The following is a 25,188-nucleotide window of genomic DNA, read 5'->3' as shown; positions in this document are numbered from 1 at the left end:
CATCAGGGAAATGCAAATCAAAACCACAATGAGCTATCACCTCACATTTGTTAGAATGGCTATTATCAAATAGACAATAAATAATGTGTTAGTCCAGATGTGGAGAAAAGGGAACCCTCATGCACTGTTGGTGGGAATGTAAACTGGTGCAACTACTATATAAAACAGTATGGAGACTGTTCCAAAAATTAAAACTAGAACTACAATATGATTCAGAAATTCCACTTCTGGGTATTTATCCAAAGAAAATGAAAACACTAATTAGAAAAGAGGGGACATCCCTGGGGGTCCAGTGGTAAAGAATCCGCCTTCCAATGCAGGGAACATGGGTTGGATCCCTGGTCAGGGAACTAAGATCCCACGTGCCTCAGGGCAATTAAGCCTGCGTGTCACAACTACTGAGCTCACGCACCTCAACTAGAGAGTCCACGTGCTGCAAACTACAGAGCCCATGTGCTCTGGAGCCTATGTGCCACAACTAGAGATGAGAAAACTCACATGCCACAACTAGAGAGAAGCCCATGCACTGCAACGAAGATCCTGCATGCTGCAACTAAGATCTGATGCAGCCATGAAAATATTAAATAAATAAACCCCCAGCCCCCCGAAAAAAGTCTTAAAAAAAAGAAGAGATATATGCACCCCTATGTTCATTGAGGCATTATTTATAATAGCCAAGATGTGGAAAACCTCATTGCCTATCAATAGATGAATGGATAAAGGAATAATGATCTATCTATCCATCTATATCTGTATGCATATAGAATGGAATATTACTCAGCCATAAAAAAGAATAAAATCTTGCCATTTGTGACAACATGCATAGACCTAGAGGTTATGCTAAGTGAAGTGAATCAGACAGAAAAAGACAAATATTGTATGATTTCACATATATATGGCATCTAAAAAGCAAAACAAATGAACAAACATAACAAAACAGAAACAGAGTTATAGATACAGAGAATTTACAGATGGTTGCCTGAGGGGAAGAGGGGTGGGTGAAGGAAAGAAATAGGTGAGGCAGATTAAGAAATACAAACTTTCAGTTGCAGAATAATTGAGTCAGGGCTATGAAGTGTGCAGGGTGGGGAGTATAGTCAATAGCTACATAATATCTTTGTATGGTGACATTGTAACTATGCTTATTACATGATCATTTTGAGATGTATACAAATACTGAATCACTATGTTGTGCACCAGGAAACTATGCTTTGAAAACAAACACATTCCTGGAAAAAGAGATCGGATTTTTGGTTACCTCAGGCAGGGGTTGGGGGGAGGGGGAATTGGATGAAAACAGTCAAAGGTACAAACTTTCAGTTATAAGATAAATAATAAGTTAGGAATATAATGTACAATATGATAAATGTAACTAATGCTGCTGATTGATATATTTGCTTAAAAAAATTTTTTTTGAATGTAATAGCTTTACAATGCTGTGTTAGTTTCTGCTGTACAATGAAGTGAATCAGCTATATGTATACATCTATCCCCTCCTCTTGGACCTCCCTCCTACCCACCTCCCCCCGCCCCATCCCCCTGCCCCGTGCCCTGCCCCAATCCCACCCATCTAGGTCATCGCAGAGCACTGAGCTGAGCTTCCTGTGCTTTATAGCATGTTCCCACTAGCTATCTATTTTATGCATGGTAGTGTATATATGTCAATCCTAATCTCCCAATTCGTCCCACCCTCCCCTTCCCCCTGCCCATGTCCACATGTTGATATATTTGAATGTTGTTAAGAGAGTAAATCTTGACTTCTTATCACAAGAAAAATATTTTGTTCATTAATTTTGTATCTGAGATGATGGATGTTTACTAAACTTACTATGACAATCACTTCATGATATACATAAGTCAAGTCATTATGCTGTGCACCTTAAATTTATACAGTGCTGTATATCAGTTATATCTCTGTATAATTATATCACTTATATTTCAATAAAACTAGAAGGAGAAAAAGAAACACTAGGAGTTTGGAGAAAGGTGAACCTTGCAGTTCTGGGATGCTGCAGAACTCCAAGGAGCAGCAGTCATACTGGATTCTATTATTTTGTGCAGATAGAGCCTCTGGGTGTTGTGCAACTTGATAGCTCTGGGCTTCTGCACCAGAAAGAGTCAATCTGCAATGTTAGCTCTGTGGGGTGAGATAAGGAGGGTGGGAAAGAGTCGCTGGAGGGAGGGGACATAGGGATATATGTGTAAATACAGCTGATTCACTTTGTTGTACAGAGGAAACTGGCACAACAGTGTAAAGCACTTATATTCCCATAAAGGGCTTAAAAAAAATATGTTAGCTCTGACACTTCCTGGCTTCATTCCCTTGGGCTGTTTAATATCCGTGGGCCTCAGTGTCTTCACTTGTAAATGAATGTTATAATAGTCACCTCTCAGATTGTTGTTCAGATTAAATGAGATCATATAGGTAACACTCCTGATTGTGCTTGGCCACTGGTAGTTGTTACTTGGAATTGGATTTTTAATGACAGGATCCACACCAGCGTTGAGCATTAGACTGTGTTTGCTTTATGGTGTAATTCCAAGGCAGTGTGAAGAGAGAGGAAGAACAGTGCTCTAGGAGACAAGAACCTTGGGAACAGGGTGTGTGTGGGTGTGTATTTTCTGTTCTCAACCTCACCGCTGTTGTCCATCCTTTCCTCTCTGCTTCAGCCTATCACAGCTTTACACATACCACTCAGCTGGAGGAATCTGAGACAGAGGAGCTGCCACGAGCTCATCTAGGCTGACCAGGCTGCTGGGGGCCGAGAAGCAGAAGCCACCTCAGATAGTGGCACTGTTTTGGGTGGAGCCATGAGGCCTTCTCTGTGGTGGAGGTGGTGGTTTGGAGCACTGGGTATGGAGCCAGCTGCCTGAGTGCAAAATCCTCCCTCGGCCTCTTCCTAGCTGTTCTACTTCTCTCTGCCTCAGCTTCTTCACTGTGCCAGTCAGCTAGGGCTACCATAACAAAGTACCACAGACTGGGTGCCTTAAATAACAGAAATTTATTTTCTCATAGTTTCAGAGGTTAGAAATTTAAAATCAAAGCATCAACAGGGTTGAATTCTTCTGAGGCCTCCCTCCTAGGCTTGCAGATGGCTAACTTCTCCCTGTGTCTTCATATGGTCTTCCTTCATATGTCTGTCTCTGTCCAAGTCGCCTCTTCTTAAAAGAACACCAGTCATATAGGATTAGGGCCCATCCTAATGACTTCTTTTAACTTGATTACCTCTTTAAATACTCTCCAAATACATTTTTTTGTTGTTTTTGGTTTTTGCAACACCACGCAGCATGCAGAATCTCAGTTCCCCAACCAGGGATAGAACCTGCACCCCCTGCAGTGGAAGCGAGGATTCTTAACCCCTGGACCACCAGGCAAGTCTCCCAAATACAGTTGTATTCTGAGGTACTGGAGGTTATAACTTCTACATATGAATTTTGGGAGGGCAAAATCCATCCCATAGCATTCCTTAGAAAGTGGGAATAGTAAATTGTTCCTATTTCACAGGGCTCTGGTGAGGATTTAAAGCATTGATAACAATGAAGGAGGTGGGGGGGAGCAGGTCCGGCTCGCAGGAAGTTGACCCAGCCCTGCCACTCATCGGCTTTGTGGCCGTGACCACTTCCCCTACCTGTAAAATGAGGATGTTGGCTCAGGGGCAAAGGAAGTGAGCTTCCAGGGTCTAATTAGACCAGGGAAAGGGTATGCAGACCTGCAGTGACATTGCCTCTGCTGGTAATGTCAGATTTCATTTAACCAAAGACAATTTCGAGACACAAATTTATATTTTACCACATAAGAATAAATGCTGTCAATTATAATTGAAAGATACTATCAATTGTTTGTCTCATCCTGATTTCAGAGATGTTGGAATGTGAAAAAATATATGTCTTGGAACTGAGGAAAGAGAGTATGTCCTGTTTCTTTTGCTTTTGGCAACAAAGATCTACTGAAGGGGAGCAGGCAAGGCCATTTGGCCTTCAGCCTCAGATTTTGGCCATTGTTCAATGTCAGATTTATGAAGGGAAATAGGGTGGTGAGGCATCTTCCCAACTGATGCTCATCACTTGCAGAACTAGCTAAATCATGGCTGGGAAACAGATCTAAAAAGCTGCTTAGGCCCCACTTGAGGATTTTGTGTACCTCATAAAATGAGCTCATGGCGTTGGAGCCTGACAGACCTGGGTTCTTGTTCCAAGCCTGCTATTCACCAACCAAGAGGTTGAAAGAAGAAAGGCTGCAAAAAACAAAACAAAAGAAAAAACAAAAAAGAAGAGGAAGAAGAAGAGGAAGAGGAGGAGGGAGATGGGGGGGAGAGGAAGAGAAAGAAGGACAAGAAGAGGAGGAGGAGGAGGAAGGAGAAGAGGAGGAAGGAGAAGGGGAGGAAGAGGAAGAAGAAGAAAGGCTGCAATGTACAAAGGGCTTTGCCAAATGTGGCACGCACAAGGTGGTGTATGGAGAGAGAGGGCTGGGAGTCAAGTGTCCTGGCGTCCTCCCTGGCTGTGTAACTGGCACAAGTCCCTCCACTGCTCTGGACTTGCTTCCTCATGGGTAAAGAGGTGGAGTTCAGTCATGTATTTAACAAATGTGAACTGAGGAGCTCACCATGGAAGCAGTGTGCTGAAGGCCAAGGATATATAGGTGTGAGAGGTGGTCCGAGCTTTAGGAGAGATCTCCCCATCCAGTGTGGAGAGCAAGGAGTATGGAGCCAAGAAGGAGGGAGCCAAGCGCACTCCATGCATTTCTCGCTTCATCCTTATAATCATTCTACGAGGTAGGTAATGTAGGTATTTTTATCCCTACTTCATAGATGAAGTCATTGAGACTGAGAGAGATGGTGATGCTTGCCAAGGTCACCCGGCAGAGCCAGGATCTGGACTGGTCTGCTTGACTCAAAGCCAGTTCTCTTTCCTCTTCACCTTTGCTGGTCAGTTATAAATTTACTTCTAGCACAGCATTCTCAGATTCTACACCCAAAATAGCCAATGAATGTCACATTCTGACAGTCCTTTTTCTTAGCAGCCAAGGAAGGAAGCCCCTTTCTTTGCTCAGGAATGATGATGTGGGGGCACTGAGATTGTCTAATCTGCCTCCCCTTCTGAGGAGGTCGGGGACACTATGTTTCAGTGGAATACACCTCATCCTCACAGAAGCTTTCGGACTTCACTCAAGGGAATGTTAGTGTTATGACATGATATCTGAGTGACTCCACTTTGCCTGGTTGTTTTAGCCCCAGAGACACTTAATAACGTGCAGCATTTCACACTGGAAAACACAAAAATCCCAGGACTGCTCCATCACCAAGTATTATGTTCACAGGACAAAAGGCCGGGAGAAGACAAGGCGGGCCAGTCCAGTGCCAGAAGCCCATGACAGACCCATCAAGGGATTTTTTGGTCTCTGTCCACATAGCTCCAGACCTAGGAGGACCATTCTTCCATCCAGCTCTGGCTAGAAGAGACTTCTAGCTGGTAGAGCTGAACTCTACCTTTTTGCCTTCGATCAAGGATGCTTTCTGGCCCAGCACAGTGAAGTGATTTGCTCGAGGTTGCCTGGAACATTAGTGGAAAAGCCTGGATCAGAGTCCTGGCACTTGGAAACCTGGTTCTGTCCTTGTCCTCACTATTGAGGGGAAATAATCCTGAAGGAGGATTCAGACTTGGTTCTTTCTTTGACTTTGCCACTTAACTTGAATTAAATGACATATAATTCAATTTCATAATTAGCCAAGGGCCTACCATGTGTCAGCACTGTACTCACAGTTGTGTTCACAGGCAAGTCATTACATCCTCATCTGAAAAAAAAAAACAAAAAAAACAAGAAGCCCCTCCTGTGCTGATTTTCTCAGAACCTTGTTGTGAGGATTAAATGAATAAAAGAAAGCAGAGTGCTTTGTAAACTGTAAAGTGGTGTGAACACTGAGGCTATCCTATCTCTGTGGTCCACTCCATCTGGAACAGACTTCCACCTTAGCACAGCCCATCCTATTGGAATTTGTTTACCTGTCTTTCTTCCCGACTGCACACCCTGAGGGAAGAATGTGCTTTCTCAGAGCCCAGCCCTGGGGTGGGTATATGTTAGGCATTTAAAAGAGTGTGTGAATAAACAGACCATGTGATTTGAGATCTGCTTCTCAGACCCATATAGATGCTAACCAGAAGGGCACTGAAAGACCAGAGGAGGAAGGGCTCAGTGAGAGGGTGGTGGAGGGTGAGAAGGGTGTCCACTGTGGATGGACAGGGTTTGGGTCCCTGGAGAGGAGAGGTGGGATGCTTCAAGCAGTAGGAATGCCTTGGGAAAAGGTCAGGAGTTAGAAATCCACGTGGATTATGCAGGGGGCACTGAGGGCATGAGCACGTAAGACAGCAGTGAAGGACGAGGACAGAGAATCGTGATGCTGGGGACAGCAATGGTGATAGCAACGGCAGGGAGCAGGGTGGCAGGCAGAGCACTCACTATACTCCTGGCCCTCTTCAGAAAGCTGAAGGTGTGTACTCCTCCTCAGACCCTTACAACAGCACTGTGAGTTGTAGGTACCATTACCACAACTTTACAGACAAGGAAACGGAGAGGTTAAGTAACTTGCCAAAGCTCACATAGCCATTAAGTGGCAAAGCCAGGATTTGATTCCGGGTAGTCCAACTCCAGAATCTGTGCTCTTATGTAGGTTGAAGCCTGTCTGTAAAGAGCCAGGAACTTTGGACTTTTTCATGTGTTACAGGAAAAAGTTTGAGCAAGACTTTTGAGCAAGATGGAGTGTGAGCAAGAGAGGACATCATGGAAGTAAAAATGTCTTATTTCACAGGTGGCAGAGGTCCCTCAAACATATATTGAGCACTTTCTGTGTGCTGAGCCCTGGTGATACAAAGAGCCAGACGGAGCCCTTGCCCTCAGAAGCGTGTGGTTCAGTGGGAGACACCGAGGTGTGCTGGAGCAGGCCCCCTCCGGCTCTCCAGAGCCCATCGTGTGCCTCTCTTCCCCGACGATCAGTGACTTCATGTTGGTGACTTGAAACTGACTACGGTGAGAGTATTTACACCATGGAAATTGACCGATGCTACAGATCAGTGTGTTGCCCTGAGAGCTAGTTGTTGTTAAATATTTACCAGCACAGCACTGCCTGTGAACAGCTGCAGTATGCTGATAAAAGTCCACACCAGATATAGGGTGGTACGTGGCAGGCTGGGACTAACTAAGAAGACAGAGTGGTAAAGGGCAGGCAAGGTGTGGAATGGCATGGCATGGTCATTCTTTGCTCCTGTGAAAGGAAACTATGGACAGGAAGGAGCTTGGCAACCTATGAGATGCCAAACAAAAGGGTGTTTATTAAGCAAATTCAATACTGGATTTATAAAGTGAACTAATTGGGGTTGGGGAGGGAGAACACATGTCACAATGAAGCAGGATCTCTAGAGGATTTGGTTTTTTTTTTTGGCTGTGTTGTGTCTGTTTCTGAGCGGGCTTTCTGTAGTTTGCAGCGAGCAGGGGCTCTTCTTCATTGTAGTGTGAGGGCTTCTCATTGTGGTGGCTTCTCTTGTTGCAGAGCACAGGCTCTAGGCAGGTGGGCTTCAGTAGTTGTGGCTCTTGGGCTCTAGAGCACAGGCTCAGTAGTTGTGGTGCACGGGCTTAGTTGCTCTGCGACATGTGGGATCTTCCCGGACCAGGAATCGAACCTGTGTCCCCTGCATTGGCAGATGGATTCTTAACCACTGCGCCACCAGGGAAGTCCCTCTAGAGGATTTGCCTTTATCCAGTACTTCTGTAAAAGGGAACCTAGGCTTTTGGGAGGGACTGACATAAGGATGGGCTAAAACACTCTAGGGCTGTCAGTTAACTGGGAAATGTTATTAAAAGCTTTGAAATCTCCCAAATACATATATTGGGGGTGGGAGGGCTCGGGAAGTTGGTGGAAATAGGTCCAGGAGAGGGAGCAGTGAGGTCAGACACACCTGATTGGGCATGTACTTCCCGCCCAGAAGTCAGAACCAGGCAGTGGCACCACGGAGCTTGTTTTGTGTCCTTTGTGTCAGGTGGGGTCCTGGCTACTGTGGATTGCTCAGTGATCCTCTGGCTTCCACAGGCCAACTTCTCTCCTCAGCGTCCCCCTTGGTCCCTGTGCCCCAGACTGGGGTGAGCATATCACCAGACTGTCTCCACGGCTCTCTGCTTGGTGCCACACTGTCCTGAAGGTTCCGAAGGAGACTGAGGGCTGTCTGGACAGACAGAGTTGCCAGAGCCAGGACCCTACAAGGCCTGGAAAGAAGCCTGGGCCCCTCCCTTTGATGGGCCAGCTATCAAGCTTGTTTTGCTCTGCAAGATGATCACAGGGTCTCATTTCCCTGCCAACCGCCCAACCAGCCCTGAGCCCCTGGGACACAGGCAAACTCAGGTAGTCAGTGTGAACAGACCGCAATTCAGGAAAGGGATGGGCTGGTGCCCTTGACACGTGAAAAATTGGCTACGGCCCCACTTACAGTAGCCTGTTTTAGGAGTAATTTATAAAAGAAAGCTGGAAGTTTGGGGTGAACAAAGGTGTAGTTACAAAAGGCCACAGAGCAGTTTACAAAGCAGAGTGACCACATCCTAGCCTGGGGGGCTGTGTAGGTCACTGAGGCATGGGCAAGGGTGGGTACCATGGCCACCTCTGCACAGGGAGCTCTGGCCCAAAGGCAGAACCTGGTGTCACAAGGCTTGACCTTCATAAAAGGGCAAAGAGCTTTAGGAGGTGCCTGAGGTGACAGCTACTGCTGGCCTTCCAGCATGCAGGGGCCCTGTTTGGTGGCAGGCCTTACCGAGTGGTCACACCAAAGTGCCTTAGGGTTCCCTTGAGAGCACCCTTCCTGACCATCCCTCTGCATGCCTAGGAGAGGAACAGACAGCTGACAAGGCCGTGTGCCCAGAATTGCCCTTAAGTTGGGACAAAGCTCTCAGCTGTGCAAAAGACTAAATAAACGGAGTCCAGTTGAGATCACTGATCACCACTGGCTCACTCGGGGCAGCGAGGGGCTCACGACAAGAATCACATAGCTGCCTCCCAGCCCACCCCGACTCACGGGTCCTCTGGGGTGGCGCTGCCGGCATGCTCACTCTCTCTGTTGCACTAAGCAGGCGGCTGCACTCACCTGCGAGAGAAGTGTGCACAGTGAGTGCCCTGCACGCACTGCCTGTGCTCCCTTTGTGCTGGGGCCCTGCGTGGAGGCTCACCTTCCGGGCTCCCGGGCCTCATGGCATTTCCTGTGCCTGCCGTGCCATCCTTAGCTCATTTTGTTACAATCTAACCTACCCTTAAAGGCCCAATCGACTATCCATTAAAGCCCTTTCTGAGAACTAAGCTAGCTTTCCCCAAGTTCCCACAGCACATTGTGTGGCCCTCTAAGCTTTTCCAGACTGACCTTATCTGTGGCTGTTCCCATTCTCTGGGGCCATACACCATGAGCCCCAGAAGGCTTGTTAAATTGTTATATGTTCGTGGTGTCACCCGCACAACAGTCCATCATTATTCCTAAAAGAGCAAACATTTATGGAGCTCCTATGTGCCAGGCCTAGCTAGGAATTTTCACATACACAACCAAGTCACAGAACACTGGGAGGTGGGGTTGTTATCTGATGAGGAAACAAATCAGAGAGGCCCAGGGACTTGTCCAGGGTTACACAGCAAGCGATGGAGCCAGAATTCAGACCCAGGTCAGCCTCATTCCAAAGCCAAGGTTTTTTCCCTTATATGTAGACACAAAATAATAACAACCATTTATCGTTTATACTGTATTCTCACATACATTATTTCACTTGATCCTCACAACAGCCCTGTGAGGTAGATAGGGTTATGTGTTACTGTTACGCCTATTTCACAGATGAAGAAACAGAGGTGGCTCAGTGAGGTGAGGGACTTGCATAAAGTCACACAGCAAATTAGTGGCTTCACAGGTCCTGTGCTTTCTCTAAAGTCAAGCTGCTTAAATTAAGAAGCACCAAAAAGATGGAGAAAGAATTTTTATGGAAAGGAAAAAGGGTGGTCATTTATAAGATTTCTTCCCTAAACTGTTCTGCTGTGGTCACAGCTTCTGTTGGCTGGTCTAAATTGGGTTCTCCTGAGTGGCTTTCCTGAATACCATAGGCCTGGTGGCCTGGGACAGTTAGAGACTCCTGGGTCCCACTGTAGGGGGAAAAGGCCTTTATTGTTTAAAGGATGTGGCCTTGCCCACAGCCCAATGTACAAGCTCCCTACTCACAGGGCGTAACTACAGGAAGCCCCTTCCTCGGACCATCCCCTGGGGAAGCCTGTGTCACCAGACTCCTCTGGCTTTGTCTGAGGGCCCCTACCCTGGGGAGATTCTGGGACTCCCAAGGCCATTCTCACTCCAGGGATGAATCATAATGTGCAGTTCTGAGGCCTGCACTGCTCATCACCCCCTGGGAAGTGGTAGTTCAGGGTGTCTTGCCCTGGGTCTCACCCAAGGAGGTCCAGGGGCTGGTTATGCCCAGAAACAGTACCATAGGGGAAGGCCACATCCTTCAGAGCAGAGTCGTAGGGGCTGGACACTTACTCCAAGGGCAATGTTATGGTTCAGATCACTCCTGGTCTCCTTCTTCTGGGGTAGAAACCTTCAGCCTCAATAGAAGATGGTCAAAAGCAAGGCAGAGTCATGGGTGGTGAGGAGGGAGAGTCACAAACAAAGTGAAGCCCTAACAAAACGGGGGTGACTTACAGGGAATGAAAGGAGGCTAATCTTGTTCTGAAGACAAATCCCAAGGGGAATCCTAATTCCGAGTAATAACATTTTCAGAATAGATATCTGGCCTTTCAAAGTGACTATTTTGAAAGAAGAAAGTACACATTTGGGTGAGAAGGAATGTCTACCAGGGACCATAAAATGGTTGTGGAAGAACAGATTTTGGCTCAATATAGGGAAGGATTTTCTAACAGCCAGCTGTGGCAGGGGCTGGCCTTGGGGATAAGAACTTCCTGTCGCTGAGGGTATGCAAGCAGGGATGGTTGGTCTCCTGAAGGTACTGGGGAGAATCCCTCAGCCCCAGATGTGCTGGGGTGTGCTGGGGGTGGCTGAGGACTAAGCAACTGTTGAATTATTTTCCAACCCTGAGAATCCATAATATATTCGTTTAAAATGATCTGTATCAATGACACTTCAAATTCTTGGGGAAAGGATTAGAAAAGTCGGGTATCAGGCCACATTATGAAGTGCCTTTCATTGCACCGGCTCCAGATACTTTCAAATCTTTGCAGGGATAGGAGCTCATTTCTGAAGCTGGAAATCCCCAAGTGCCTACATTTGGCCCAGTCAAGAGGGATATCCCCATATTCTGAACCCTGCCTGGAGGCTCACTCCTCCAGGCCATGCCAGGCTCAAATCCCGCCCTCACTACCCACTTCATTTCCAAGCCAGCCAAGCAAGTCCAAGGTCCTGGCCACATCTCAGGGACAGAGGGGCAGGCAGGATGGGAATCTCTGGGTACTTCATGTCCTGGGAAACTAGAGGGAGCCTCTTGTTCTCACCCCTTCCCCTCCACCAGAGGCTCTGTTTACAGATGGCTAAGTGAGGCACTGCCTAATGGTACAGAGAGAGCTGGAGCCCAAGAAAAACTGCTTTTCCTTTGTCAAGCCAAAAAGTCCTCCTGCGGCCTCCTTTAGGATGTGTTGGCAGACACTTCACTTATAGCAAACTGCCCATCTCCAGCTCAGAGTGGCAAGGAAAAAGGTGACTCTGTCGAGAGGACACATGGATTCCTACAGGTGGACTGCATCATGGGGGGAATCAAGTCCTGCTATGCGATTAATACAGATTAGTATAGTGCCCTGCCTCACACCATCGGCGAGACATTCCCCAAGATCTTGACTTTGGGAAGCCCCCCTCCAGCGTTGCTGGGGTCATTTTACCTGTACCGTATTAATCGAATAATCTTATTGTTCATAAAATCCACAGCGTGTGGGTGAGAAGAATCAATGCAGAAGCCATCACTCAGAGCGATTTTCAGCACCTCTTCCACGAAGACCTGGAAGCTGTTGATCTGCTTGTTGGCTGGCACCACCCAGAGCCTCTTGAGGTTCTGCTTGGTGTACTCCTCCTCTGGCAGGCCCTCTACATTGGCTACCCAGTCCAGAGTCAGGTGGTTGGGGTCTTGCAAGTGGCTGGTGATGGAGGAGAGGTTGCCATTGGAGCAGTAGAAGAGCTTAGAGCCGAGGAGCTTGAGGAAGAGGCAAGAGGTGCTGAAGATGTTGGCGTTGAAGACCTCCATGCTGGAAGAGGAGAGGCTGTAGATCTGGGGTGCCTCACGCACAGTGAAGTGTACCATCTGCACACGCTGGTTCAGTGTGATGTTGAGCATGGCATTCTTCTCGGCCTTGGAGAGCTCCACCTCCTTTTCCTGCAGGGCCTCAATCAGGGGTTGCACCTGGTAGAAGTCAGCTTCCCTGCGGAGCAGGCCCATCTCCTGGAAGTCCTCGGGCAAGTCCAGGTGGGAGGTTCGCAGGAAGTTGAGGATGTAGCGGAACACTTTGCCATCACGGTCAATGAAGCAGTTGCCCTGGCTGTCCCTCTTGGTGGGCATCTTCCCGCTGAACATGGCGCCCAGCATGGAGTCAGGGAAGCTGGTCAAGGTTGCCAGTGAGGTCGTATAGAGCTTCCCCCCGACGTTCAGCGTGATGGGGTCAGACATGGCCAGAGGCTGGGGTGCTGGGAAGTAGTCCTACAAAGAGAGAAAAGTAAGAAATGACCATTACCCAACCATATCTGATCTTAGTCTATTGGAGCTGGTATAACAGAATGCTATAGACTGAGTGGCTTAAGTAACAAACATTTATTTCTCACATTTCTGGAGGCTGGGAAGTTGAAGATCAAGGTAGGGGCAGATTTGGTGTCTGACGAGGCTGTCTTCTCACTGTGTCCTAATATGGCAGAAGGGGCAAGAGAGCTCTCTGGAATCTCTTTAATAAGGGCAGTAATCTTGTTCAAGAGGGCTCCACCCTCATGACCTAATCTCCCAAAGGCCTTCCTTCCTTATGCCATCACGTTGGAGGTTGGGATTTCAACATATGACAATATATGAATTTGGCAGACTCAAACATTCAGTCCATAACATCTGGGTAGTCACAATTCTCAATTTCTTATTGTAGGTCCTTGGAGTTGAAATGAATTAATACTTGATGAACAAATGGATGGGTAATATCAATAACTGTCACACTGTTCAAAGCATATTAGGTTTACTAGGGAGTTTAAAAAAAAAGAGAAGAGAAAACAAAGCTTGAGTCCCACCCTCCAGAGACTGTTTTAATTGGCCTAGAATATGGTGCCAGCATTGATATTTTTAAAAAACTGATTCTAAGCGTTCAGTTAGGACAGAGGACCACTGGTCAAAGGAAAGAAAGAAAATGTGCCTGGACTGAATGCTATGCTAGCTGCTCTTATGTACATTTTGCTTACGTACTATCTTTTGACATACACAATATCACCAATCATCCCCACTGTGGGAAACTGTGCCAGGATTCATTCCCCATGCTCGGAGTGGTGAAGGGTCCTGCCAGGATTCATGCCCAGGCTCCTTTATATGAGAGAGAAAAATGTATTCATGCTTACTAGCCAAAGGCTGGTCCATTCTAGGTACTTAACAAATGTTCTGAGATTTAGGACTCCAAGCTCCATGCTCCTTCTGCTGTGCCAATGTTGCCTTATTTAATTATTTTTTCTATCTAAAAGAATTCACAACAAATGGCTATGATTAGTACCATTTCCATCTATCTATGGCCCACAATGGGTCACTCAGCCCTCTGGACTCCATGTGACACTCCTTTCTGGATTCCATCCTCCAATGACAACTTGTCTTGCCATGAAGATGCTCTTGGCTCCTGATGGCCTGCCTTTTCTTACCATGATGGCATCCCAGTGTCCTCTGAAACTTGCTTTGAGGTCAGTGCGAATGTGGGACTTTGCTACCAAGCATCCTTCCTGAGGGCTCTTTACCCACTGCTTAACAACCCTCCCCCACTGATCTCACAGCCTCTGGTGTCTAGGGCAGGTGAGTCTCTTTCAAACTGAAGTCTTAGATTCTGACTTTTCTTTAAGATTCTAGAAATCAGGGGATGTACCGTTTTTGCTTCCAACATGATACTTTCCCAGGAGCCAACCTGTGGAATGAATTCATCAACCTTCCCCTAATGTTGGGTGTGGGGGGCACAGGGAGGAATCAGCCCCAGTGCTGCCCTTGAGAAGAGCCCAGGCTGGCAGAGGAGACAGCAGCAAGAGGCAGTGAGGGCACAGTGATAAGAAAAATGTACGAATTACAGCACAGGGACTATCGCTAATATTATAATAACTTTAAATGGTGTATAATCTATAAAAATTTTGAATTTCTGTGTTGTAAACCTGAAACTAATATTGTAAATCAACTCTACCTCAGTAATGAAAGAAAAAGAAAGAAAGAAAGAAAAAGAAAGAAAGAGAAGGAAAGGAGGGAGGGAGGGAGGGAGGGATGGAGGAAGGAAGAAAGGAAAAAAGGAAGAAAGATGTAACAAGAGCTGCAGGAGTAGGTCTGGAATGAATTCTGGCATGTTTACTGTGCAAATGGGAAAACATAGGTCCAAGAGGGAGATGTCCCCAAAGTCACCCAGCAGGGGTGGCAAGTGGGCCAGGGCAGTTCTCACCACATATATGCCTTATGAGAAGGTTGACTGCACTGAGACCCCCTTACTCCAGAGGGTGGAGGCCATGCTGGGTGTGGAAGATGCTTGGCTGCCCCGCCCAGCTCTCTGGGGGGAGGGCCCCTTGTGATTCTTTCCCTGTCGAGTGGGGCACTTTGATATTGCAGAAAGGCATTAACCATCTGGAGTGTCTGAAGAGAAACAAGCCCATGATGAAGTTACAAAATTATCAGCAGAAGCCTGGAGCAGATGGGCTGCGAGACAGTGGGGTGGGGGGTGTCCAACAGAGACAGGTGGGGGGACGGCTCCGAGGAAGGGGCGGCTGCCCTGCTGAGACCTGCAGCTGAGGTGGGTGCTCGGCCTGGGGCCTGAGTCTGACCAATTTTCTCTCCAGGGGGTCCATGCAGGACCTAGGAGTGAGCCACCTGCTTTCTCATTCCATAATCTCCTTTTCTACATAGTGATTTGCACATTCTAGTTTCCAGTCTCTCTTTCTCTTTGATTTAAGGCCCAGGCTCTGTGAAGTGGCTCAGCTCCATGGAAAGAGCAGGCTTAGGTGGCAGAGGGGCTGGGCTGTCTTTCCTGACAGTGCTATGGGCTGCAGGCCCCACATCTCCTAAGTACAATAGTTCTGAAGAGCTCAAAGCACAGCAGGTGGGGAAGACAGTCAGGAGCCGCAGGGATACCTGGGGGTCCTTGGAAGGATACCCAAACTCCTATTTTTCAGCTTGCAAAAGCAGCAGAGCACCTGCCTTCTTGCCCCTGCACCCCTGCGGTGCAGCTCCAGATCCTTCATCCAGGGCAGCACTGGTTAGAAGGCAGGTCTCCTGACCCCGGATGAGGGTGCTCCCTGTGGTATTCTCCCAAGACCCAGGAGTCACAGAACTCAGCCCTTCAATCCCCTATTTCCTAGTCACAGTGCCATGGTATCCCCATGGCAAATCCACAGGCTCTGTTTGAGAGCCACAATGATACAAGGGGGGCGGAAAATGACACCTGGTGGGGGGGGTAGGGGGTGAGGGGTGGCTGAGGAGCTTCATGAGTGTGGCAGGGGAGCTCCTGCCCTCCTGTGTACCCAGCTGCCTCTTGGACATCTCCTGGATTTTCTGTGGGTACCAGAAGCCTAACACAGAACTCCTCTTCCACAGAACCTGCTGTGAATTCTTCTTAGCCACCCATCTGCCTGAGCCCACAAGACAGCCCTGACTCTGCATCCCTAACATTTTTCTCAACTGTCTCCTTGAACCTGTCCCTATAGCAACTCCTGGCGCTCAGGCCTCATCCTCACTCCCCCAATATCCCTGCCTCCTTTCTGTCCACCTTCCATTGTAGTTTGCAGGGCAATCTTTCCGACGTAGTACTGCCTGCTCTAATAATCCTGTTTCTCCAATCTCGCCTCTAATCCTGCCTCTCCCCACACTCTAGGCTCCAGCACTCCTGACACCACTGAATCCGCCCTCACCTGCCCTGCCTTTGCTCTCCTTATACCATCCTTCTCCGCTTTCTCCACCTTCTCTGCAGTCAACCTGTAAGGCCCAGCCTATGAGTCACTGCCTCTGTGAGGCAGTCCCCAAATCTCTACCTTCCGAGCCCTCCTCTTGGGATTTCCGGTGCCTTGCACAGCCCACCATTCCATCATGTAATGATCTGCTTTGCATATGGCCCTCCTCTTTGGCTTTCTTAAAATGAAGATCATTGGACATCCATATGAAAAAAGAACCTCAACTCATGTCTTGCAACATATATGAAATTAACTCAAAATGGATCACAGACCTAAAGGTAAAATCTTTTTAAAACTATAAAACGTCTAGGAGAAAGTTTTTGTGACATTCTGTTAGGCAAAGATTTCTTAGATAGGACCTAAGAGGCACAAACCACAAAAAATTTAATAAACTAGACTTCATCTAAATGAAAAACTTCTCCTCTTTGAAAAGCACTGTTAAAAAATGAAAATGAGACACAAACTGGGAGAAAAATATCTGCAAAACATCTATCTGATATAGGATTGTTAACCAAAATTTATAAAAAACTCTCAAAACTCAGTAAGAAGAAAATAAACAACACAATTAAAAAGTGGGCAGGGACTTCCCTGGTGGTCCAGTGGTTAAAACTCCAAGGTCCCAATGCAGGAGGCCCGGGTTCGATTCCTGTCAGGGAACTGGATCCCATGTCCTGCAACTAGGAGAGCGAATGCTGCAACTAAAGATCCCACGTGCTTCAATGACGATCTCGCAGGCGGCATCAAAGACCCGGTGCAGCCAAATAAATATTAAAAAAAAACTTGAAAGAAAAAAAAAGTGGGCAAAAGATCTGAACAAGCACCTTCACCAAAGAAGATATACAGATGACAAATAATCACATGAAAAGATGCTTGATATCATTAGTCTTTAGGGACATGAAAATTATACCTATTACAATGGCTCAGATGAAAAATCTGAGACAACACCAAATGCTGATGAGTACACGGAGCAATGGAAATTCTTATATATTGCCGGTGAGAATACAAAATGGTGCAATCATGGTAGAAAGCAGTTTGGCATCCAGTTACCACATGACCCATCAATCCTACTCCTAGATATTTATCCCAGAGGAATAAAGACATATGTCCATGCAAAAATGCCTGTGTGAATGATTGTAGCAGCTTTATTCATAATTGCCCAATCCTGGAAACTAAAATGTAAATGATAAATTGTGGTATGTCACATCCATACAATGGAATATGACTCCACAACATAAAGAAACTAGCTACTGACACAAACCACAACACAGAAGAATCTCAAAAGCATTCTATTAAGTGAAAGAAGCCAGCCTCAAAAGGTTACATGCTGTATGATTTTATTTATGCAACATTCTGGAAAAGGCCAGACTATGGAGACAAGTCAGATCAGTGAAGAGGCTGGGGGTAAGACTGGCTACAAAGAGGCATGAAGGAATATTTTGGAGTGATGGAGATATTCTATATCTTGATGTGGTGGCAGTCAAGTGACTGTATGAAGATTATAAGAATTCATATAACTGTACACCTAAAATGGGTGACTTTTACTGCACATAAATTATGCCTTCATAAACTGGAAAAAAATCAAGATTGTGATTGTGTCATGAATAATACAATATACTGGGTTATGACCAGTTTTATATATATATTGTTGTGAAACTTTTGTTTCATTTGTGTGTGTGTGAGAGAGACAGACAGAGACAGAGAGAGGAACTGGATTGTGATATAAAGTGTATCTTCATACTGTGGGCTGTGATAAAAACTGTTTGTGGAAACCACTGCCTAGTTTGTGATCTCTGTGAGAGCAGTGTCCCTGCACATTCACTGCCCAGCACATAGTGGGTGCTGGGGATGAGCATGTACTAAGCATTCCACTACATCCAAGGCCTTTACACCCATCCGTCCTTTTAATTCATACAGCATTCCTACAAAGCAGGCACCACTCTGTTTGGCAGGCAGGAAACAGAGACTCAGAAAGACTGAGGACTTGCCCAGGACACACAGCCAGCCAGTGCAAAGCTCATTCTCTTCCCACTGCACAGGCTGCTGACGGTTGTAATAGCAACAAAAGGCTGTTTAATAGCTTCAACAAGTTTGAGAATCCCTGAAGCAGCCTTTTAAAATACTGCTATGCAGCTTGCTTGGCAAGACAGCAGCTACCACCTGCTGGGCACACACCTCCTGCTTTTATAATGCTCCATCTAACACATGATAGCATTTTATTTATTTTTAAGAAAAATATATAGCAAAGTACAAAGAATGATACTATTGTGCTGATTCTTTACATGCATTACCTCATTTGATGTCTTTACAAGCACCCTGTGAGATAGATGCTGTTATCTCTATTTTACAGATAAGGAAACTGAGGCTCAGAAAGGTTAAAAGACTGCTCAAGGTTACACAGCTAGTCACTGGAGAGCTGCGATCTGAATCTAGGTCAGTGTGAGTCCAACACTTCTGATGGCTTCCCCTTCCCACCTTGAGGTCCCAACCTGAGTGGGAGATGCACACACACTCATTCTCTATCCAGATCAGAATGGAGTAGGTCTTTCAGCAGCTAGTTCACGGCTGGCCTGGGACTCTGCCCATTCACATCTGAGGATACGGGGACAGGATCCCTCCATGGCTGACACACCACAAGTCCACTGAGAGGTTGAAACCTTTCTATTTCAATAAGCAACTCATGATACCTAATGACAAAGCAGCAAAACAAAAAGCCAGGTTTTTAAAAGCCAGATTAGAAAAGATGAATGAGAATACAAACTGAACCACAAAGTAGGAGATAAAAGAAACCCCACCACTGTGTCCAAACAAATAATTTTTCTTAAGCAGGAGACTTTCCAAGTCTGCCTCTCGACTTGATAAGAACCAAGAAAAAGATCAGCCCATTTCCCTGAGAAAACCAGGAAATTATGCCATGCAGATCCTTGGACCATCTGACTGGTCAGGGAAGGCCAGGAGGTCTGGGAACTTGGGAGATGGCTGGAATTCTCTCCTCCCTGAAATGGGTCTGTGGCCCAAACAAGGGGTGGTGGATCTTAAGGCCCAGCCTGGTACCATGTGAAGGGCCAATCCCAGGCTGGGGCCTGAAAATCACCTGGTTGCAACCTCTAATGATAACAAAGGAAATAGAATTCTTTGAGAGTAGGTGTCCTATAAGGAAGGGCAGTCAAAACATAGCTCTAGAGAGTCCTACTTTAAAACTATGTCTCCACCATCCCCGCAGTCCTCACGAGGAGCACAGCTACTGCCGGTGAGTACTTATTGGATACCCTACCTGTGCTAGGTGTGTTACACACATTAGTTCATTTAATCCTCATAACATTCCTTTGAGAAAGCATTATCTCTACTTAACCAATGAGAACCTGAGGCTCTAAGAGGCAGGTAACTTGCCCAAAGAAAGCAGTGGCAGAGCCAGGATTCAAGCCCAGGCCTGTCTGACTGTGATGCTCTGAATGACCTCCTTGGAATTCAGCAGCCAAACTCCTTGGAGAGGTTCGTAACTTGTGCCCTCCTACCTCTTACTAGGTGCTCTCACACCTGCCACTTCAATTTGATTCTGACCTACATGAGACCAGTGTGCAGACAGTCAACATTTTGTGAGCCCTGAGGACATGCCCTGAGCTATGTCAGGCATTACAACACCACACTGAGTCTGTGAGGTAGGTACAATTATCACCCCAATTTTCTGGCTTGTAAAACTGAAGCACAGAATGGTGAAGACAGCTGCTTAAGATCACACAGCTAGAGATAGCAGAGCTAGAATTCCAAGTGAGGTCTCTCTTCAAAGCCTGTGCCCCCTTCAGAAACAAAGCTATGACATTTTATTAAGAAGCATAAACAGGATTTGAATAAAGAGAGTCCTGTGATGATTCTGAGAGGGAATATCTTAAAGTTGTTCTTCTAAGATTAATTACAGTTGTTATGCAATTCTAATCCAACTCCCAAAAGTATTTTCTCAACAGATTAAAAAAAAAGATTAAAATCTTATTTTGGAAAAATTGGTGAGTGAAAACCTGAAAGAATATTTGAAAAAGCATAATATATCTTAGTATAATGTATGAAATCAGACTATACGGCAACGAATTGTGATATTAAGACAATGAAAGGGGGAAGGAATTTTGTAAGACGTGTTGAAAAGACTGATTAGCAATTTTTAAAAATAAATATATATTGATCCTTACAACAACACTGGGATATAGGCAGGACAGATCACATTATCTTTATTTTACAGACTCAGAGAGGATGAGTCCCAGGCTCAGGGCTTTGTGTCTATTCTTGACCTCTGAGTCATGGCCTCTGGGAGGTTCCAGGTTTGGACAGTGCTCAGAGGACCACTCCTTTGGAGGCAGCCTGGGTTCTTCTCGAAACTGGGTACTGAGCAAGAGACTGAACCCAGACACAGAGTTCCTAGCCAACAGCCCACACACTCACTGAGCCTTAGAACAGCAAGGGCTCTTTTCAATGCAATTCCCTACATTACTGCCCACTGAGCTTCCATAATGAAGCTATTTTACATGCAATCTACTCCTTTTACACAGTAAGAACCAGTTGTTTTAACAACAAATCTACAAGGCATTGGTAATTACTATGTATCCATCCATCCATCTATCCTTCTATCATTACTTAGCTCTGCTCAAGAGCCTAGAAATGATACCCCAGTAGCAAGGAGCATATCTGACCCCAGATCTTGGTTTTTAGACTCTATCTCCTACAAAAAGAAACCAGGGCTTCCTGGAGGAACTGATGATTCCAGTACACTGACAGGAAAAGTTCAAGGTGAGCCTAGAACATCTCTTTCCAGTCAGCAAAGAAAAAAATCAAAGTTTACTAAGGTGAAGTCAAAACAATGCAGATCTTAAAAGTTGTCATCACAAGAAAAACATTTTTTGTTAACTATCTGTGATGATCATTTTTCAATATATAGATACCAAACCATGTTTACACCTAAAACAAATACAATGTTATATGTTAATTATATTCCTCCCCCCCCCCAAAAAAAACAACCCAAAACACAGGAGCAGACCTGAAGGGACTCTTATTGGCAAAATTTGGGATAATTTGAGTACCAAAAAGATTAACGATGATACTAGGTTATAAAACACTGAATTAAAAAAAAAATAATGAGTCTATGTTATTCCAAAAAGAAAAAAGAGAGTGACAGGAGAGGGAGTGAGAAAGACAAAGACACAGACACACATACACACTCAAGGAAAAGTTATCCTATAACAAAGAATACCAGCTAATAAATATACAAAGAATGACATAATTAGCAAACTACCATTTTGCAACCCTCAGTGTCGCATTCAGGCAAGGATCATCAACAGATGGGGAGTGAAAGGTTATTCTGGACACATAATTCCAACAGTTTCAAAGAATCACTCTACAGACTACTTATTAGTTACAAGAGGGAAAAAGCCTTTTATGGAGAAATCAGGCTGTTAGGACCTTATCCAATAATCAAACAGCATTCATGGACAGTAGGACTCTGATATCATATGCCTCCTAATGTGATACAATAAGTACACAACATTGCCAGAAACAAAAACAAAAAACCAAACTGAACCTAATTATCGATAAGTTTAAACAGGTAAAGGGGCTCTATCTAGATTGAATGAGTTGCTTAAAGAGACATAATTAAATGCAATGAATGACTCTTGACTGCATTTGATTAAAAAATATGAGATATTTTTTGGCAGTTGGAGAAATTTGAATTTTCTTGCTAATTTTCTTGCTAATTTTCTTAGGTATGATAATGGTCTTATGGTTATGCTACAGAAGGTTATAATTAGGAGACACATGCTGAAGAATTTAGGAGCCAAGTGTCGAGATGTCTATAACTTTTCAATAGCTTAGCAAAAAGTGTGCGTGTGTAAAAGCAAAATTGGCAATGTGAATTGGTGCATCTAGATGAAAGGCTATTCTTTAAACATTTCTGTAGGCTTGAAAATTCTAAAAATATTTTTATTTTGAAGGAAGGGGGAAGAAAAGACACTTCTCTCCTGGGACTATAGATGTAAAGTTCCAGTCAGAGTGCCTGGCCCCAATAAATAGCCAGATTCCATAAATATTAGATGTTATTACTACTACTAAGAAGCATTAACATCTCATGATCTTCTCCTGACGTCTCAGCGCTCTGGAGGATGAGGAAGCCAACCAGGGCTAAGCTAAAATAGCCCACAGTTGGCAGAGGGGTTAGAATTTAAATCCAAGTGGTCTTTCTACATAGACTAAACCACCCACAGAAATCACAGCGCTAGGCCTGCCTGTCCCCTGCCGAGATGCAGGCTGGGAGAAGATGGCTGTTGACGCCTTGTTCCCCCTGCTTCCTCCTGAACTCAGAGTCTCTGCTACTACAGCAGAAAAGAAACTCCTGTCATGGCTTGCCAAGAACGATAACAAAGGGGGGCCACTTCGGGGCCTCACAGATGTGGATGGGCAGAAAGAAACTGGAGGGGCTCTGTGGGGAGAGAAAAGCGCATAGGCTTTGGCATCACCTGTGCCTGCGTTTGAATCAGGCTCTGCCACTTTATTAGCTGTGTGGCCCGAGACCAATTCTTGGGCATATGATGGTGGTCATAAAAACAACAATAACAGTAATAGTAATGGCTGACATTTATTGAGCAGTTACTACTGTGCTATGCACTTTATGTATGTTAATCTCATGGATGAAGATGCTTATTATTATCCTTACTCTACAGACCACGCCAGGCCCCCTCCTATCTCAGCAGTTTGGCATCTGCTGTCCCTCTGCCTGCACTGCGAAGAAAATGCCATTCATCTGCCCTGCCCCACGGCTGCAATTCATTTCCCTCTTCTTTGCATCTCCAGAGCATTTTATTCTCACTCCTTACCAAGGCCCACTTTTCTTACGTAGATGAGTGCCTGGCCACTCTGTTAGGACAGGGATCTCCCCTCTCTGTACCCCAAGAAGTAGGCAGGCAGGGGAAGGGGGAGAACTTTCATACCGTTTAGTCAGATCCATTTTCCCAGTCCCAGACTCTCATCTACCAATAGGGAGGTTTACCAATCTCTCCTGAATTTTCAAAACTTTTTATTTTTAAATAGTCTCTTGAATTTTCAATTTGGAATCTGAGGCCCAGGGCAAGGCCCAGGTAATTACCTGTAAGTAAATATAAGAACTCCCACTGAGTAGGGGATGGATAGGACATAGTGGGTAAATTTCAAGGATGACAACACTCAAAGTGGGTAATATATCTTCCAATAAACTGGAGCTGTCTTTCCCACCTTACACAGCCCACCAGATAAAGACTCTGGCTCACAGCCCTGGGGACTCCCTGAGGGCACTGCCCTTCATCTCCCCTTCCTGACCTCCCCCACACCCAACAGCTGTATCTTTAGCCCTGTTCTGCCCAGTTCATATCTCTAAGAAGCTCACAGGCAGCTCCATTATGCCCACACAGACAGAAAAGGTGCTTCCCAGACTCAGGTGACACACATGGACCCCTGAAGGAGTTGACCAACAGGGAAAAGTGGGCTGGACAAGGGAAGCCACCTGACCTGGCTTGCACAGCAAAGTAGTCTTTCATCTGGCACAGACTTCTAACAACCATCACCATCCCCCACCCTCTTCCAGAATTTTCCTTCATCCTCTTGGCTCACCCTCAGGCTTCACCTTGTGGTTCTCCTCAGACCCAAGCACCTCATTTCCATCACTCTTCCTTATGGTCTTCCTGCTCCTCACAACAAGGATAATTTATAATCAAATGGCTTTTGAATCCATCTCCTCATTTCATCCTAACAGTCAGCATAGGAGGGTTGCCTTAAGTTGGCATTCAGAAGGGTTGAGGAAGATGGTCCTGTCACACAATCTGTGAAAGGCAGGACACGGATCCTTTTGTCTGTTCCCTGCCATTCACTACAGATTAAATCTCTACTACCCTGCAGTGCAGGGAAAAATGCAGGGTCTTTGGAATAGGGAGTCCTTGGTGACTTTGGGTAAGTCACTTTACTTCTCTGAGCCTCAGGTTCCTCAACTACGAACAGATATGATGCCATCTTCACAGGGTGAGTTGAATGAGCCCATGTGCGTGATGCAGAGTTCAAGGGATGGGCTCTTTATTACTAGTCGCAAGGAAAGAAAGGTGTTCTGTGCATCCACAGGCATTTGCCCATTCGGGCACCCTCTTACCCAAACCATATCAGCACTGCTGACACTGGGCCTTCCAGGACTGAGGAGGATCCCTTTCATCTTTGCGTCTCCACCCCCTCCTTCCCCAATGCTTTTCGGCCCACTCCATCCAATCCATCCCAGGCTTGCCTCATTGGCTTTCTCAGCGCCCTCTCCCCAGCTCCTTCTCCGATCTGATCTCACGCGTGTTCTCCTTCTTAGCTGGAGACCCCGCCCCTCCTTGCCCCACCCACCAGGCTCCTCCCACAGTCTCGGCCCTTATTATCCGGGCTTTTCCTACTATCACCATCCAGCCAGGCTCCTTCCACCCGTTCCCCTCCTTCTTCCCCATAAACGTCCCCTCCCCCAAAGCCACAGGCGTTGCTAGCCCCATTGCACAGATGAGAATGGCGAGGCTTGGGTAGGCTAGATGACCTCTCGTGATAGGACAGGTGCCCAGGTGGGTCCGTCTCCCCTCACCAGTAGTCCCAGCGTCGCGTGTCCCCGACCGCGCCGCACCCACCTCCTGCCCTCGCTCTGCAACCTCCCCTCCGCGGGCGGCCAGCGCAGCTGTGCGAGGGGGGCGGAGGGCCGGAGGCCAGCCCAGGGGCGTGGCGGTCCAGGACCCGCGCGCTGCGCTCGTGGACTTGTAGTCCTCCATGGCCTCTTTGCCGCGCGGTGCACCGAGTGCGAACTCCATCTCCCAGGAGGCATTGCAGTTAGCCGTCCCACTCCCGCCCCGCCCCCGCTAGCGCTCAGGCCGGCTGGCCTTAAAGGGGACGCGGCCTGAGTGGCCGTTCGCGGGGTGGCCCCCGCTCCGGCTCCTCCCCGTTTCCCGCACCTCGCCCCTCCCCCCACTTCGCCCCGCAGCGCTGTGGCTGCGCCGCTGAGTCTGGCTCCCCCGTTACAGACTT

The 25,188-nt window shown here is 46.4% G+C and overlaps 1 protein-coding gene across 1 annotated transcript; it reads right to left on the bottom strand.

The window, feature by feature from the left end:
• Window positions 1–9,824: 9,824 nt before the first annotated feature.
• On the bottom strand, window positions 9,825–24,849 carry KCTD21 (potassium channel tetramerization domain containing 21). Its single transcript, XM_057749866.1, has 2 exons — window positions 24,798–24,849; window positions 9,825–12,700 (listed from the first exon to the last, which is right to left on the bottom strand). Exon 2 carries the CDS (start codon window positions 12,668–12,670, stop codon window positions 11,888–11,890), a length of 783 nt encoding a protein of 260 aa, XP_057605849.1. The 5' UTR covers window positions 12,671–12,700; window positions 24,798–24,849; the 3' UTR covers window positions 9,825–11,887.
• Between the last annotated feature and the right edge of the window lie 339 nt (window positions 24,850–25,188).

Source organism: Hippopotamus amphibius, chromosome 9 (genome assembly GCF_030028045.1).
Source record: "Hippopotamus amphibius kiboko isolate mHipAmp2 chromosome 9, mHipAmp2.hap2, whole genome shotgun sequence".
In the NCBI taxonomy this organism is placed as follows: domain Eukaryota; kingdom Metazoa; phylum Chordata; class Mammalia; order Artiodactyla; family Hippopotamidae; genus Hippopotamus; species Hippopotamus amphibius.
This window is presented reverse-complemented; position numbering and strand designations above follow the sequence as displayed.

Excerpts from the sequence above, each read along its gene's own strand:
- KCTD21 (XM_057749866.1), bottom strand. The coding sequence starts at position 12,670 with ATGTCTGACCCCATCACGCTGAACGTCGGGGGGAAGCTCTATACGACC.